The 16,532-nt window shown below is 41.3% G+C and overlaps 1 protein-coding gene across 1 annotated transcript in view; it reads left to right on the top strand.

Moving 5' to 3' along the window:
• Positions 1-16,532, top strand: part of mrpl37 (mitochondrial ribosomal protein L37) — a 35,698-nt gene that overhangs the window by 7,165 nt on the left and 12,001 nt on the right. The window contains exons 2-3 of the mRNA XM_078561629.1: positions 4,539-4,722; positions 13,829-13,944. Of these exons, the coding sequence (XP_078417755.1) occupies positions 4,539-4,722; positions 13,829-13,944 (300 nt within the window). The remainder of the gene's footprint in view (positions 1-4,538; positions 4,723-13,828; positions 13,945-16,532) is intronic.

Genomic DNA, 16,532 nt, shown 5'->3' on the forward strand with positions numbered 1-16,532 from the left:
GTCACCAAAGGTAATTTAAAAGGCTAAAGACTAAGGAAAGAGAGAATAACAACGTATATAGTGCCTTTAATGTAATGAAATGTCCCAAGGTGCTTCACAGAAACATTATAAATGAGGTACTGTATGACACTGAGCTACATAAGATATTAGGTTAGATAATCAAAAGCTTGGCCAAAGAGGTAGGTTTTAAAGGAAGAAAGTGATGTCAAGATGTGGAGAGGTTTAGGGAGGGAACTCTAGAGCTTGGGGAATAGACAACTGAAGGCACTGTCACCATTGGTGGAGCAATTATGATAGGAAATGCTCAAGAGCCCAGATTTAGAGGAGTGCATATATCTCAAAGGGTTGAGGGGTTGGAGAAAATTACAGAGATAAAGAGGGGCAAGGCCAGGGGAAATATGAAAACAAGGATGAGATTTTTAAAATCAAGACATTGCTTGAGTGGGAGACAACGCGAGCACAGGTGATAGGGGAATGGGACTTGATGTTAGTAAAGACACGGGCAGCAGAGTTTTCGATGACCTCAAGTTTGCAAAGAGTAGAATTTGGAAGACTAGCCAGGAGCTCATTAGAATAGTTGAATCCAGAGGTAATGAAGGTTTCAGCAACGGGTGAGATAAGACGGGGCGAAGTTGAGCAATGTTATAGAGGTGGAAATAGGTGGATGTAGAGATGGCACGAATATGAGGTCAGAAGTTAATCTCAGGATCAAATGTGCCACCAAGTTTGGGAACACACTGGCTTAATCTTAGATTGTTGCCAGGGAGAGGGATGGAATCGGTAGTTAGGAAACGGAGTTTAGAGCAGGGACGGAAAACAATGACTTCAGTCTTCCCAATATTTAATTGAAGGAAGCTTCTGCTTATCTAGTACTGGATACGCAGTTTGATAATTTTGCAATGGTGGAGGAGTCAAGAGAGGTGGTAATGAGATTATAGTGTACATGTGAAAACAAATGCGTACCTTTGGATGATATTGCCTAGGGGCATCATGTAGATCAGAAATAGGAGGGGGCCAAGGATTGATCCTTGGGGGACACCATAGTTAACAGTGTGGGAACAGGAAGAGAAGCCATTGCAAGTGATTCTCTTAATGGAACCATGTGAGAGCAGTCCCACCCAACTGGATGACATTGGAGAGGTGTTGGAGGGGGATGGTGTGGTCAACCATGTCAAAGGCTGAAGACAGATTGAGAAGGACAAGGAGGGAAAGTTTCTTTTGTCATTTGTGACTTTGATAAGAGCTGTTCTGTTACAGTGGTAGAAGTAGAAACCTGATTGGAGGGATTCAAACATGGGGCTCTGGGAAAGATGGGAATGAACTTGGGAGACAAAAACATTCAAAGATTTGAGGAGGGAAGGGAGGTTGAAGCTGGGACGGTAGTTGGCAAGGACAAAGGGTTGGTTTATTGAGTAGAGAGGCATTGACAGCAAATTTAAAGGAGAGAGGGATAACACGTGAAGAGAGAGGCTATTTACAATATCGACTAACATAAGGGCCAGGAGGGGAAGTTGAGTGATCAGTTTTGTGGGAATAGGATCGAGGGAACAGGAGGTGGGTCTCCTGGACAAGATGAGCTCAGAGAGATCATAAGGAGAGAGAGGAGAGAAACTATAGGAAGATAAAGCTGGAAAAGGATAAAATTTGAGCAAATAAATCTCGGAGCTTGGAAGAGTGGTAGATGGCAAGAGTGATGTGCTGAAATAGGGAGCTGCTGGGTAGTGAATAGGAATCAAATTTAGACTATTTTTAAGGGCATTTGATTATAAGTTACATACTATAACTAGTTTGTAAAACTGCATTTACTGCATCTTAGGTTATCTAAAGATGCACTTCTGTAAAAGGATATGAATAATTTGGAAGATGTTCAGAAAAGGACAACAAGGATGATCCCGAGACTTGAGGTTTCAAGTTTATAAAAAGAGACTTGCAGGGCTAAACTTGTTCTAACTGAAAGAAAAGAGGTAATCTGATCCCAGAATGTAAAATGTATAAATGTATGATAATGTGTGGGAATCATTTTAGTTCTACTGTGATTTGTAGAATTAGAAGGCACGTGTAAAATTAGTAAGCCTAAAGTGCAACTGAAGATAAGCATATTTCCAGTTTGGACTGACAAAATCTGTATTTGTATTGCTGGATGTAAATTTCATACATCTATTATAAAGCTTTATTGAAATTCTAGAGACAACACTTAAGTAGTTATTGAGTTATGCTTGTCAGTCATCTCAGTTACCTGAACTGTGTCCAAATGATGCCAGGAAATAATATTCACCATTGTGCTGTCACATACTAAAATACATGTCAAAGCGTTTTACAAAAAAGTAGGAAAAATGACATGCAAAGCTGGAGGGAAAATGAAGTATTTGAGGATAGGCAAAAGTCTGGTTAAAGAGAAGGATTTTGAAACGGGGGGATAAGAGGAGAGAGTTTCAGAGAATGGAGATGGAGTGGCTGAAAGAGTGGTACCCAACAGAGTGATATGGGTAACAAAGAGTGAGTGAGTTGGTGGGTTTGGGAAGTGTGGCTGGAAGGGATGTCAAATAGAAAGAGAACTTAATCTTGTTACAAAGGGCTAGAGGTGGAAATGCAACGGACTGTCAAGGATCTGACAAAGCGTGAAACTGGAGAAAGATGAATGAGTAGGAATGGATGAAGAAATTGAATTTACTTGTAAACTATCCCTAGAACTATTTGTTTTTAGATCTAATCATATCCTTTGCTCAGAAGACATCATTTTTGCATCATGCTCAGAAAATATTAATTAATTTGTAAGTGTATACTTCACTGCAAATATATGTAGAGCATGGATGTGTAGCCTGAATCTTTCAAATCACACACGGCTCTTCTGTGCCTAAGTATGGCTCATGAAAGTCTTTGTAACCTGCTCTTCATATCCTCAATGTCTCTTGGCAGCTTACTTCCAGGAGTTTCTCTGTAACCTGTTTCCTAATATTTGCTAATTCTCCCTTTTAAAATTATTAATCTTTCTACCTGGAGGAATGAAAACGACAATGAAACAAATCACTTAAGTATATGTCACAAATTAGTTTCAGGAGTTCATAGAAGGCACAAATTTCTCTTGTTCCTTCCATATTTAATTGGAACAAAGTTATTGTAAATTAGGGAAAATTTTGATCTCAAATTTTAACAACTTGTTTCAGATCTTAGCATAATTTAAATTCACCACTTTCTCTCATTTCAACTTAAGAGTTTCTGTCATATTTAGTGGAATGCTTGTTTTTCTCTGAAGATGCCTTTGTTGGACAAACCATGTAGACATTTCTTGGAAGCGTTCCTTGCTTTGTCTGGACACCACAGGGACAATGTAGAATATACTGCCACAGTGTAAAGTGTAATGATTCGCTCTTTGTTTTACTCTGCATAATAAGTTCTTAGCTTAGAGTTGATCAATGAGTTCTAACCTTGATTTAATAGCTGCTACAATGTGTAGGTTGATAAAAGGATCAATCCTGTATGAGGTGGAAAATGCTTTACTGCGGTAATTGTTTTTTGTCACTACCTACCTACATTTTCATAGATGATTAAAAACAAGGGCTTTGCAGCAATATTTTCTGATTTATAGTTATTAGAGGATTGCTGAATTAAGTGATATTAATGCAGTACTTAAGCATTTTCATACAAATTCATTTTCATTTAATGCCCATTATCATTGTGTACTTTTGTAATTTAAACACCATCCTGGAGTAGGTGACAACTAGTTATCTTGGGAAAGAAATTAATCTAATGAAATGTGGGAGAATGCTGTATTTTCTCTAGGTAATGATTTGCCAATCATGGGGACTTTGAAAAGAACATTTTTTAAAGAATATGACCTTATTAAGCTGTTAATTACAGAGGAAAATGAGGATTTTTCTGTTATTCATTAAGTGAATTTCGTTCTTGGAAGGTAGATTAGTTAGGCCTAGTATGGGCAGTGAAATCCATCCCCATTGGTAGTGATTATGTTGATACGAATATCCCACTGCTTGGGGCCAGATAAAGGTGCTACTGATTACAGATTATCCAGCTGTGACAGTGGTAGAAATTTTTTGGCCAGATTGTATTGTCTGTCGGCACTGAAAGAAGCTATACGGCAACAAGGAATTCCATCAATTAAATCCCAGCTCAAATTTGGGAGTTAAACAGTAGAACAACATTTTGTATAACTGGACGTGTAGATCATTAAAAATCTTGTATAGGACTCACACTTGTTGGCCACATACCTCATGTAAAAATTTATGGTCATTTTATACTGCAGCTTTTACAAATTATATATTTTCCATTCAATTCTGCTGGCAACTTTTGTGTAATTGCGGTCTGAGGCCACTATATGGCTCTGTAAAGCAACTTTTTGAAGTGTCTGTGACTACTTTCCACTTTTGTATATGAAAAGAAGCTTGTATTCATTAACTGACTATGGGTAACACCATGGGCAATTTACTAGTATCTATATAAATAAAATTATTGCTGGTTTTACTGCAGTAATGTTGGCTTTCTTTAAATTTGCACACATTAGGATTTATTTTTGTTTCCAGGTGTTAAACAAGCTCTTTGGCTGACCAAGTCTAAACTAATAGAAGGCCTTCCTAAGCAGATACTAAGCATAGCTGAAGATCCTGCGAATTGCATTGAAGACCAGGATGAGCGTGTTAAGGCAGCTATCAGTCATGCTCGTTTTTGGACCACCACTGAAATTCGTCCCAAAAGAGATCGCTTTTGGTGAGCAGACATTTGTTGCTGTTAAGATTGTTAAAGCTAGAATTTTTCTCTATCTGTGCAATTGTTGAGAAATGCTGCATGGTAAATGGTAAAAGGACTTCTTCTAAAATGGGGAAAATGATAGGCTACTTTCCTAACAAAAGTGAAGGAATATTTCTGGTAGTATTAGCAGATGCACCATGCTGCAGAAACTTATTTCAGCATGAGTCAGCACCTTCAAGAGAGGCAGGAAAAAACTTGAAAGCAGACTGAAAGTAATACTCACTATAACATATTTGTGGTGTAAATTAATTCTAAACTGGATGGTTTGATGGAAGTTTACGTTATTTTATGTAGATCATCAGAATTAAGAGAAACCAGGGAGCTAATGAGTTTATAAAGCATAATATTGCATTAGGAACCTTTAACTTACTGCAGCTTCCTGTTCGACTTGAATACCTGCATTTAGCCTGATATTGAACTCTAATGAGATTCATGTCTGATTGTGCAAACAGATTGCCAAATTTGTAGTAATTGGTGTATCAATTAAGCATGTTTTTTAATTATATATAGTCAAGATTGTGAAACCTGAGCTATGGCATGACTATAGGCTGAACTTGTATTTAAAATGTTAATTCCTTTTTTATGGTTCCTCACACTATAATCTATTCCAGCCAAGGGAAATACAGATGGCTAATTATGATGCCATGTTCTTTATCTTGCTGCTCATGGGGAATCAAGCTGCTTTTATATTATTATTCTGCCACTGGCAATATTGTTAAACTAATCTCATTGGATTTTTAAAACCAGGAAGAACTTATTTTTACTTCCAGGCAACTCCATTTTGCAATAATAGTGCTAATGACATCAGTGTAGTCCTGGACATGACCTCAATATATGTATATAAGACTTCCCTATTGCCATATCATGACCTTAGTTGTTGCTGACACAGGTAGTTGTGCATTTGCAAAATGCTGGGACCACTTTTGTAGCCAATATGCAGTGAGACCAACTACACATTTCAGACAGAAGAGTGGTCCAGTGGGTTGTTCCCCCAAGATCTAATGACAATTTAAAGCAATGACAGTCCAAATCTTGTGCCTTGCTGCCCTTTTTGGGTTAGATCCTTGGTAATAATGGCACCAGTAAACTATTCGTTTGTAGGAATTCAAGCTGATTAAAATTGTACTCTTGATCTCTTACTTTGAGTCCTAGCAATGGATTTCTCAGCAAAGCCTGTGTTGAGCTGGAAAAAAACCACCAGTATTAATAACAATTATGAAGTAGTAGCAGTAAATTGCTGATTTTTTTGTTTGCAGTGACAATACATATGCTGAATCTGATTTTGTGTCCTTAAAAGAATACTCTTAAAAGATTTTACATATTAACAAACAAGATTTGAAGATACTGGCAGGCCCATTATTATATCTACCAAGTCAAAGTCACTTACCTTTCAGAGTTTAAGAATGAACAAAAAATTGTATCTGGCGAATAGCTACAAATGTTCAGCCTCTAATTATATTACAGCATGGGTTCCAGAGAGCAACCATAAACATAATAAAAACAGGAAATGCTGGAAAAACTCAGCAGGTCTGGCAGCATCTGTGGAGAGAGAAACTGAGTTAACGCTTCGAGTCAGAATGACTTTAGAGCCGAACAGAGATAGAAATGTGGTGAGTTTTATGCTATTGAAGATAGGGCTTGGAGTAGGTGGAGTAAAATAGAAAGTCATGGATAGTTTGGAGTTCAGGAGAGATTAAATGAGAAAGATGTCATGGACACAAGACAAAGGGAGTGGTAATGATAGTGTTAAAGACCAAGGCAGGTGTTCACGGTACCATAAAAGTCAGAAGCAGAATGTGTTAACAGTAGAACAAGGGTCAGCACTTTCTGAAGGCAAAATATGACCATAAACCTAAGCCTTGTTGCTATCAAACCTGGGTTATTTGTGTTCAGGATATCACAGTCAGCATGATAACCACACATCTACAAACAGTCAGATTGCTATTCCACTTCTAGTTACTTATCCTGAAATGAAGCCGCACCTTGCTCACCTGACCTTCCGACTCGGGCTGGGTGAGAAAGGTGCAGTGCAGTGGGCTCCAGAGGCCTTGTGTCGAGGGCAGCTGAGTGGAAGGGGATGTATTGGAGGGTGGGGAGGGGAGGGAATTCAAGGGGGGATGTGGTCATTGGAGGGGAGGGGGGGTGGTCAGTTAGGGTAGTCTGGGGTTAGGAGGGTAGTCGGGGGTGTGGTCAGTGGGTGGAGGTCAGTGAGGTTAGTTGGGGGGTGGGGGGTTAGTTGGGGGTTGTGGGGAGGGATTGGGGTTAGTCAGAGGTTCCCATGTAGGTCCTAGAGCGTTGTGGGAGGGAGAGTAGTTGGGGGCCCCATGGAGGGTCAGTACTATAGTTACCCAGGAGTTAGAAGTGGTTTTAATCCTTCTAATCTTTTTGGGTAACTACTGCTAGAGACTATCGAAACCATCTGACATTTGCAATTTGTTTTGGAAGGTTCCCATTGCAAGGCAATTGCCCAATGCAAGTTTGAACTTCTCGGGCAATTGCTGTGCAATCCTTACAGGACCTCCTAGGGGGTCCCCCAGCACATCTTTGGGGTGACCCCTATAATGACGCCCCTGAGATTGGAAGTTATGGGCTGGTATAAAATGTGTTGTTAAAACATTACTAGGTACTATACTGTGACAGAAGGAGGGATTTGTTCTGTTTCAACTTTGAACATTTCTAATCTCTTGTTTCGTTTAAATTGTATAGTGAGAGATTTTGAAAATGGAAAACATGGCTGTTGCTTCTATCATGTTTTCTTTTGTTTTCAATTTACAAGTCTAGGCAAAGCAATTTCTGTCTTGCTTCTTCCACTTAGGTCCCTTCTTAAAACTTATCTTTTTGAACAAGTTTTTAATCACTCATCCTAATATCCCCTCTTTTGGCTTAATGTCAGATTTTGCTCCTGTGAAGTGCCTTGGGATGTTTTCTTAAAGTTAAAGACATTATCAATGCAAGTTGGTACTGCAGAAGCATTACATCCATTCATTCTCTTTCACTGCTGAAAGTAATTTTGGTAACTTTATGCCAACACTTGCTACAGAATTTAATTATAAATGTAAAGAGTTGCATGTCACTGTGGACTTGCAGCCTCTTGACACTTGTGGAATAAGTCATATACCAATTGACCGGCATTTTAATTTCTCCTGAAGATAGTGTTTTTCCCTTGTTTATTGGGTGTTTAAAATTGAATTTCAGGTTTCTCATCTTTCTATGGGGAGACTGGTTCCTACTCATCCTGTTCTTTTTACTTTGTGGCATAATGCAGAGATGCACAATTGGAGAAATGTGGACAAGCAGTGAGTGGGGCTACATATGTTAGCATAACAATGCAAGCCCCACACAAACTAACACCCCATGTACACACAAGCATAGACCCCATCCTCCTTTCCAGCTCATTCACCTCTTTTTTTTTCTTTCATTTGCACACTTCCTTGAAGCATGTTTCTTTGACTTTCCTCTTGTCTTTCATCCTGCTCATTTTCTGGTTTTCTGCAGTGTGGACCGGGTGTACATGTGCAACTGTTCCTGACACCTTTCCAGTTGGCAGCAGGAGTTAGTGTTTCTGCCCCCTTCTGCTACTTTGTGTTTGTTCTTTCCTTCCCTGGTCATTAGTTGGCTGGCTATAGGCATAACACAATTACTTGTAGGATTTGAAATTGAAGAATCCAGTCATTGCTCTGTCGTTACACATCAACACAGCCCATACTGATAGAAGAAAGGTCTCACATGGCACTTCTCAAGAACACAAGCTGCTCCATGACACTTTACAGCCAGTTAATTACTTTTGAAGCTGCATCACTGTTGTAAGTGTGCATGTTATAAGATTTTTAGTTTGCAAATAGTAATTTTTAAATGTAGGATAAATGAATGAGGTCTGAAGGGCAGGCAGACAGGCCTGGGGCAATTACAGATCAAAGGCAGGCCCACGTTATGTTAGTGAAGCTATGATGTGAGGTGTTAAAAGTTAAACAATGGGAGCCTCGTTAACTATCTCTTGAGGAGATGGTCTGTCTGTGAGGGCCCGGGTGAGGGTTTAAATTATACATGTAATTTCCCCAGATCAGAGAAGGATTCGAAGGAAACTGGTAAACAAGGGAAAATTTTGAAGTACCCATATACATTTCAGATCAAAGGAAAGGTTTAGAGTTAAATATGATCAATTTGCATTTCTACCTGAAGACAGGTCATGGTTGTTATGTTGCCATGGAGATGGGTTGAGAAGGGAAGATTTCTGTGCAACAGGTAGCCTGTGTGAGGTCTGGCAGCAACTTGGAGAAGGCAGAAAAAATCTGAGCTGTGGATAAGGGTAACAGAAACGAGGAGTGTTTTCCGCAGAGAGTGAGTGAATTCTGGAAGTCTAAGTGCCAGACTGGGAAACAAAGGATATTCGGAATGAGTTCTTGGAAGTTGTGACATAAAAGTGGTTTGGTTCGAGGCAAATCAAATGAACACTCCAGAAACTCAAGTAGTGTAACAAGGGATTCTCGGTTGAAATTAAAAATAGAATAGGGAGTGTTCTGTTCGGAATTTTGGTTTAAAGTACAAGTGCCTATTAGATATAGTGTTAAGTTAATAGTTTATTCTTTTTGTGTGTTAGAACAAAGATTTTCATTTAAAAAGTGAAATCTTGTGGCATGGTCCTTTCAGTTAATACAGTAAGTCCTCACTTTAAGTTGCCCCACTTAACGTCGTTACGCTTTAACGTTATTTATTCTTTAGGACTTTTTTTCGATTTGAGTCACCATTTTCAGTTTTACATCATCTGCACTTTAGCCCACCTCCCTGTGCGCTGCATCTCGGCCAACTGCTGCCATGTTTTGATGTCGCCCCCGCAGTCACCAGAAGCTCAGGTTGCAGGGAGAGAGCGAGGCCCAAGTTCCAGGAGAGCAGGGCAGGGACAGGAAGTTGCCAGCAACTGACCGGGTGAAATGTGAGTAACCCCTGGCTCCATCCACAGCCCGGGACAGGGGCTCAGCCTTTGCAGACTGTCAGGAAGAGGTCCAAGCTCTGGAGAGAGAGCAGAGAGAGAGAGACAGGGGGAAAGGGGATGGGGGGGGCTGGTGGAGAGACAGACAGGGAGAGACACACAGAGAGAAAGGAAAGCAAGCAAAAAAGTGAGCTGAGTATCAGGAGTGCTGTGGGTGAGTCACAGAAGCTGTGCTACTCAGGGCTTGTTTGGGTGATTTAGCATTATCTAATTTGAATTTATATAGTATATCAGTTATATTCAGTGATTTATTTTATGTTGCAAGTTATTCCAGCTAGGAATGCATATGCTGCACATGAAGAGCAGAGTTTTTCAACTTACTTTCTTATTCATTCACGGGATGTGGGCGCCGCTGGCTAGCATTTAATGCCCATCCCTAATTGCCCTCGAGAAGGTGGTGGTGAACTGCCTTCTTGAACCGCTGCAGTCCATGTGGTATAGGTACAGTGCTGTTAGGAAGGGAGTTCCAGGATTTTGACCCAGCGACAGTGAAGGAACGACGATATATTTCCAAATTAGAATGGTGAGTGACTTGGAGGGGAACTTCCAGGTGGTGGTGTTTCCATCTATCTGCTGCCCTTGTCCTTCTAGATGGTAGTGGTTGTGCGGTTGGAAGGTGCTGTCTAAGGAGCCTTGGTGAGTTCCTGCAGTGCACCTTGTAGATGGTAGACACTACTGCCATTGTGCATCAGTGGTGGAGGGAGTGAATGTTTGTGGATGAGGTGCCAATCAAGTGGGCTGCTTCGTCCTGTCAAACTTCTTGAGTGTTGTTGGAGTTGCACTTATCCAGGCAAGTGGAGAGTATTCCATGACACTCCTAACTTGTGCTTTGTAAATGGTAGGCAGGCTTTGGGGAGTCAGGAGGGGAGTTACTCACCGCAGGGTTCCGAGCCTTTGACCTGCTCTCTTGGACACCATATTTATATGGCTAGTCCAGTTCAATGTCCGGTCAATGGTAACCCCCAGGATGCTGATGCTGGGGGATTCAGCGATGGTAATGCCATTGAATGTCAAGGTGGTTATGGTTAGATTCTCTCTTGTTGAAGATGGTCATTGCGTGGCACTTGTGTTACTTGCCACTTGTTAGCCCAAGTCTGGATATTGTCCAGCTGTTGCTGCATTTAGACATGGACTGCTTCGGTATCTGAGGAGTTGTAATGGTGCTGAACATTGTGCAATCATCAGCGAACATCCCCACTTCTGACCATATAATGGAAGGAAGGTCATTGATGAAGCAGCTGAAGATGGTTGGGCCTAGGACATTACCCTGAGGATTTCCTGCAGTGAGGTCCTGGAACTGAGATAATTGACCTCCAACAACCACAGCCATCTTCGTCTGTACTAGGTATGACTCCAACCAGCGGAAAGTTTTCCCATTGACTCCAGTTTTGCTAGGACTCTTCTTTGCCACACATGGTCAAATGTTGCCTTGATGTCAAGGGCAGTCACTCTCACCTCACCTCTGGTGTTCAACTCCTTTGCCCATGTTTGAAACAAGGTTGTCATGAGGTCAGGAGTTGAATGGCCCTGGCGGAACCCAAACTGAGCATTAGTGAGCAGGTTATTGCTAAGCAAGTGCAGCTTGATGGCACTGTTGATGACCCCTCCCATCACTTTACTGATGATGGAGGGTAGGCTGAAGGGGGCGGTAATTGGCCAGGTTGGATTTGTCCTGCTTTTTGTGTATAGGACATACCTGGGCAATTTTCCACATTGCCGGGTAGATGCCAGTATGTAGCTTCGTTAGGGATGCGGTAAGTCCTGGAGTACAAGTCTTCAGTACTACTGCTGGAATATTGTCAAGACCCATAGCCTTTGCAGTATCCAGTGCCTTGAGCCATTTTTTGATACTACGTGGATTGAGTCAAATTGGCTGGAGACTGGCATCTATGATGTTAGGGACCTCTGGACGAAGCCAAGGTGGATTATCCACTTGGCATTTCTGGCTGAAGATTATTGCAAATGCTTCAGCCTTATCTTTTGCGCTGATGTGTTGAGCTCCTCCACCATTGAGGATGGGGATATTTGTGGAGCCTCCTATTCCAGTGAGTTGTTTAATTGTCCACCACCATTCACAACTGGATGTGACAGGACTGCAGATTTTAAATCTGATTTGTTGGTTGTGAAATCGCTTCGCTCTGTCTATCACTTGCAGTTTATGCTGTTTGGCACCGAAGTAGTCCTGTGTTGTAGCTTAACCAGATTGACACTTCATTTTTATGCATGCCTGGTGCTGGTCCTGGCATGCCCTCCTGCAATCTTCGTTGAACCAGGGTTGATCCCCTGGCTTGGTGGTAATAGTAGAGTGGGGGATATGCCAGTCCATGAAGTTACAGATTGTTGAGTACAATTCTGATGCTGCTTATGGCCCATAGCGCCTCATGGCTGCTCAGCCTTGAGTTGTTAGATCTGTTCAAAATCTATCCCATTTAACATGGTTCTAGTGCCGCACAACACAATAGAGGGTATCCTCAGTATGAAGGCAGGACTTCTCCACAAGGACTGTGCAGTGGTCACTCCTACAGATACTGTCATGGAGCAATGCATTTGTGGCAGGCAGGTTGGATGAGGTCAAGTATGTTTTTCCCTCTTGTTGGTTTGCTCCCCACCTGCCACAGACCCAGTCTAGCAGCAATGTCCTTTAGGACCAGGCCAGCTTCGTCAGTGGTGCTACTACTGAGCCACGCTTGGTGTACACCCAGAGTACATTCTGTACCCTTGCCACCCTCAGTGCTTCCTCCAAGTGGTGTTGACCATGAAGGAGTACTGATTCATCAGCTGGGGGGAGGGGGCGGTACATGGTAATCAAAAGGAGGTTTCCTTGCCCATGTTTGACCTGGTGCCATGAGACTTCATGGGGTCTGGAGTCGATGTTGAAGACTCCCAGGGCAACTCCCTCCCAACTGTGACCTCTGCTGGGTCTGCCAGGGTATGGACAGGATTTTTACAACAATCTGCAATTTTTATTGAATTTAAATTTCACCATCTGCAGTGGTGCGATTCGAACCCAGGTCCCCCTGGGTTTCTGGATTACTGGTCCAGTGACAATACCACTGCCTCCGCCTCTCCAACCATGTTGGTTTTTCCAGGCAAGAAATGTCTGAAGGAACCCTACTCCAGCTTTAACATTGATTCATATGGGAACCCATGATTCACTGAAAATTGTGATTTTTCAGGAACGCAACCATAACTTTAAGTGAGGACTTATTGTAACTGGGAGATCGCATTTCTTTTCAAAAGTTACTAGTCTCTACCAAGATTATAACACTGTTTCAATGTAGGAAACACAGCAATCAATTTGTACAGACAGCAATGTGGTAATGATCAGATTATCTGTTTTAATTACTTCGGGTGGGGTCTAAATATTGGCCAGGGTGCTTGGAGAGCACTTCTTTTCTTTGAATAGTACCATGGGACCTTTTACGCCCACCTGAGGGGGCAGTTGAGGCTTTGGTTTAACATCTCATCCAAAAAATGGCACCTCCAAAGATGCAGCACTTCTTCTGTGTCAGCTTAATTTTGTGCTCAACCTTTTAGCATGGGACTTGAACCCACAACCTTCTCAGATCAGAGTGTCTACCACTAAACCATGGCTAACACCTGATGCAATAAACTCTCTGCAAGATTTAAAGCTGTGTCGAATAAGTTTTCTTTGTTTCAATCTGCTTGCTAACAGAATCCACAGCACAAATATATCCCTTAATTGGCACAAAAGTTGTTAAACTCGCCTCAAGATCATTAACACAACATTTCACAATGATCTAATTCAGGGTGCTATTTTGAGTTTAGGAGGGTCTAGAGGAAGCTTTAACTCTTCAGCTGACTGTGTATATACAGGGCAGAAGAGACAGGCGGAAATCCTGTCGGAGAACAGAACCGTACTTCTTCAGAGATATGTGTATATACACTTGATCTTGTTAAGAAATAATTGTAGGGGAAATTTTTTATCAACATCTACTAATAGATATAATAAAAGCCTAAAAGTACCACCGCACCTGTTACTAACAGTAACAAAATGAAGGGGAAGAAAAAAAGACAGTTTCTTTGTTAACTTTTTTGGTGTTTTTTTCTTTTCAGCCCTGTGCTATTGCAGGACCTCTTACACTTATGCAGGATCCTGCAACCTCGATTTCCCACACTTGGAAACAGGATGCTGGCTGAAAATTACCGTGTGGCAGCAATATGGGAGAGAGGTTAGTCAGTATGACTTCTGCTCAAGTAGTAATATGTAAAAATGTCTTTGCCCATTTTCCTTTCCTGGTAATGCCCATGAGCAATCTATAAGTTTTCACCCAAATGTAATGCTCATTGGCTTCATTGAGGAACACAGGATTCTATCAAAAATATGGCTTTGCCCATTCATGGCAACTGACAACAATATGTAAGCACAAAAGGCTATTCAGCCTGTCATGCCCTTTGAATGATCTAACAATTTAGTCCTATAAACCTGCAACCTAGTCCTTTTACAGGTACATGTCCAACTGCCATTCCTCCTCATTTCCCTTCTAGTCTTTTTGCCAATTATTGAAATCTATGACCTCTGGTTATTTTCTCCCCACTTGGTCGAACAAAACCCCTCATTATTTTGAATACCTTATTTTGAGTATCAGCTATGGCTCAGTTGGTAGCACTCTTGTCTTTAGCTTCCAGATTCAAGTCCAGGCCTTGAGCACAAAAAAATCAAGGCTGACATTCCAGTGCAGTACTGAGGGAGCGCTGCACTTTGAGGTGCCACGTTTTGGGTGAAACGTTAACGTTAAACGTTAAACGTTAAACCATCTGCCTGCTTAGATGGATGTGAAATATTCCATGGTAGTATCTTTTAAAAGAGGGGGGAAATTATCCCCTGTCTCCTGGCCAACGTTTATCCCTCAATCAACACCACAAAAACAGATTATGTGGTCGTTATCGCAGAGCTGTTTATGGGAGTTTGCTGTGTGTGAATTGGCTGCCGTGTTTCCAAAATTAAAACAGTGACTGCATTTCAAAAAAAGACACTTAATTGACTGTAGAGTGCTTGAGGCATCTGTGGTCATGAAAAGCGCTATATAGATACATGTTTTTATTTTACTCTATTAGGTTACCCCTTAACCTTCCCTACTCGAAGGAGAACATTTTCAGTTTTTCCAATCTTCTCCAATCTCTCCAAATAACCAAAGTCCTTCATCTCTGGTATCCTCCTGGTAACCTGCTCTGTATTCTTAAGGCCTTAACATCCTTCCTAAAGTATGGTACCCAGAATAGTGTACACTATTCCAGCTGAGGCTTAACAAGTGATTAGTGATATTTATAAAGTCATGTTCCATAAGGTTTCTTAACAGCCCTGACAACTTGCCCTGCCACAAATACATTTAACAAATATATGACAACAGTACTTGTGCTTCAAAAGTATTACAGGGATGCTCCAAAAAATTTAAGTAAATACAAGTATTTTATAACATGAACTAATTTTCCAATAAGATTAATGTGCTAGCTAATGAATTTGTGCTTAATATAATTTATTATATTAATGCTTTGAAATAAAACCAAAAATAACCAATGAATCTCTGAGGAAAAGTTGGTTTTGAATTGCATATTCCTTTGCAGTTCTCATAGTTACTTAAAAACAATTACATAGAAACTAGGAGCAGGAGTAGGCCATTCGGCCCTTCGAGCCTGCTCCGCCATTCACTATGATCATGGCTGATCATCCAACTCAATAGCCTGCTCACGCTTTCTCCCCTTACCCTTTGATCTCTTTCGCCCCAAGAGCTATATCTAACTCCTTCTTGAAAGCATACAATGTTTTGGTCTCAACTACTTTCTGTGGTAACAAATTCCACAGGCTCACCACTCTCTGGATGAAGAAATTTCCCCTCATCTCAGTCCTAAATGGTCTACCCCCTATCCTCAGACTGTGACCCCTGGTTCTAGACTCCCCCACCATCGGGAACATCCTTCCTGAACCTATCCTGTCTAGTCCTGTTAGAATTTTATAGGCTTCTATGAGATCCCTCCTCATTCTTCTGAACTCCAGCGAATATAATTCTAATTAACTCAATCTCTCCTCATATGTCAGTCCTGCCATCCCAGGAATCAATCGAGTAAACCTTTGCTGCACTCCCTCTATAGCAAGTACATTCTTCCTCAGATAAGGAGACCAAAACTGCGCACAATATTCCAGGTGTGGTCTCACCAAGGCCCTGTACAATTGCAGCAAGACATCCCTGTTCCTGTACTCGAATCCTCTGGCTATGAAGCCTTTCTTTACTGCCAGCTGCACCTGCATGCTTACCTTCAGCGACTGGTGTGCAAGGACACCCAGGTCTCGTTGCACATTCCCCTCTCTCAATTTATAGCCATTCAAATAATAATCTGCCTTCCTGTTTTTGCTACCAAAATGGATAATCTCACATTTATCCACATTATACTGCATCTGCCATGCATTTGCCCACTCACTCAGCTTGTCCAAATCATACTGAAGCACCTCTGCATCCTCCGCACAGCTCACCCTCCTGCCCAGCTTTGTTTCATCTGCAAATTTGGAGATATTACATTTAATTCCCTCATCTAAATCATTAATATATATTGTGAATAACTGGGGTCCAGCACCGATCCCTGCGGTACCCCACTAGTCACTGCCTGTATTCGGAAAAAGACCCATTTATTCCTACTCTTTGTTTCCTGTCTGCCAACCAGTTTTCTATCCATCTCAATACACTATCCCCAGTCCCATGCGCTTTAATTTTACACGCCAATCTCTTATGTGGGACTTTGTTGAAAGCCTTCCGAAAGTCCAAAT

Source organism: Cetorhinus maximus, chromosome 17 (assembly GCF_964194155.1).
Source record: "Cetorhinus maximus chromosome 17, sCetMax3.hap1.1, whole genome shotgun sequence".
NCBI lineage: Eukaryota > Metazoa > Chordata > Chondrichthyes > Lamniformes > Cetorhinidae > Cetorhinus > Cetorhinus maximus.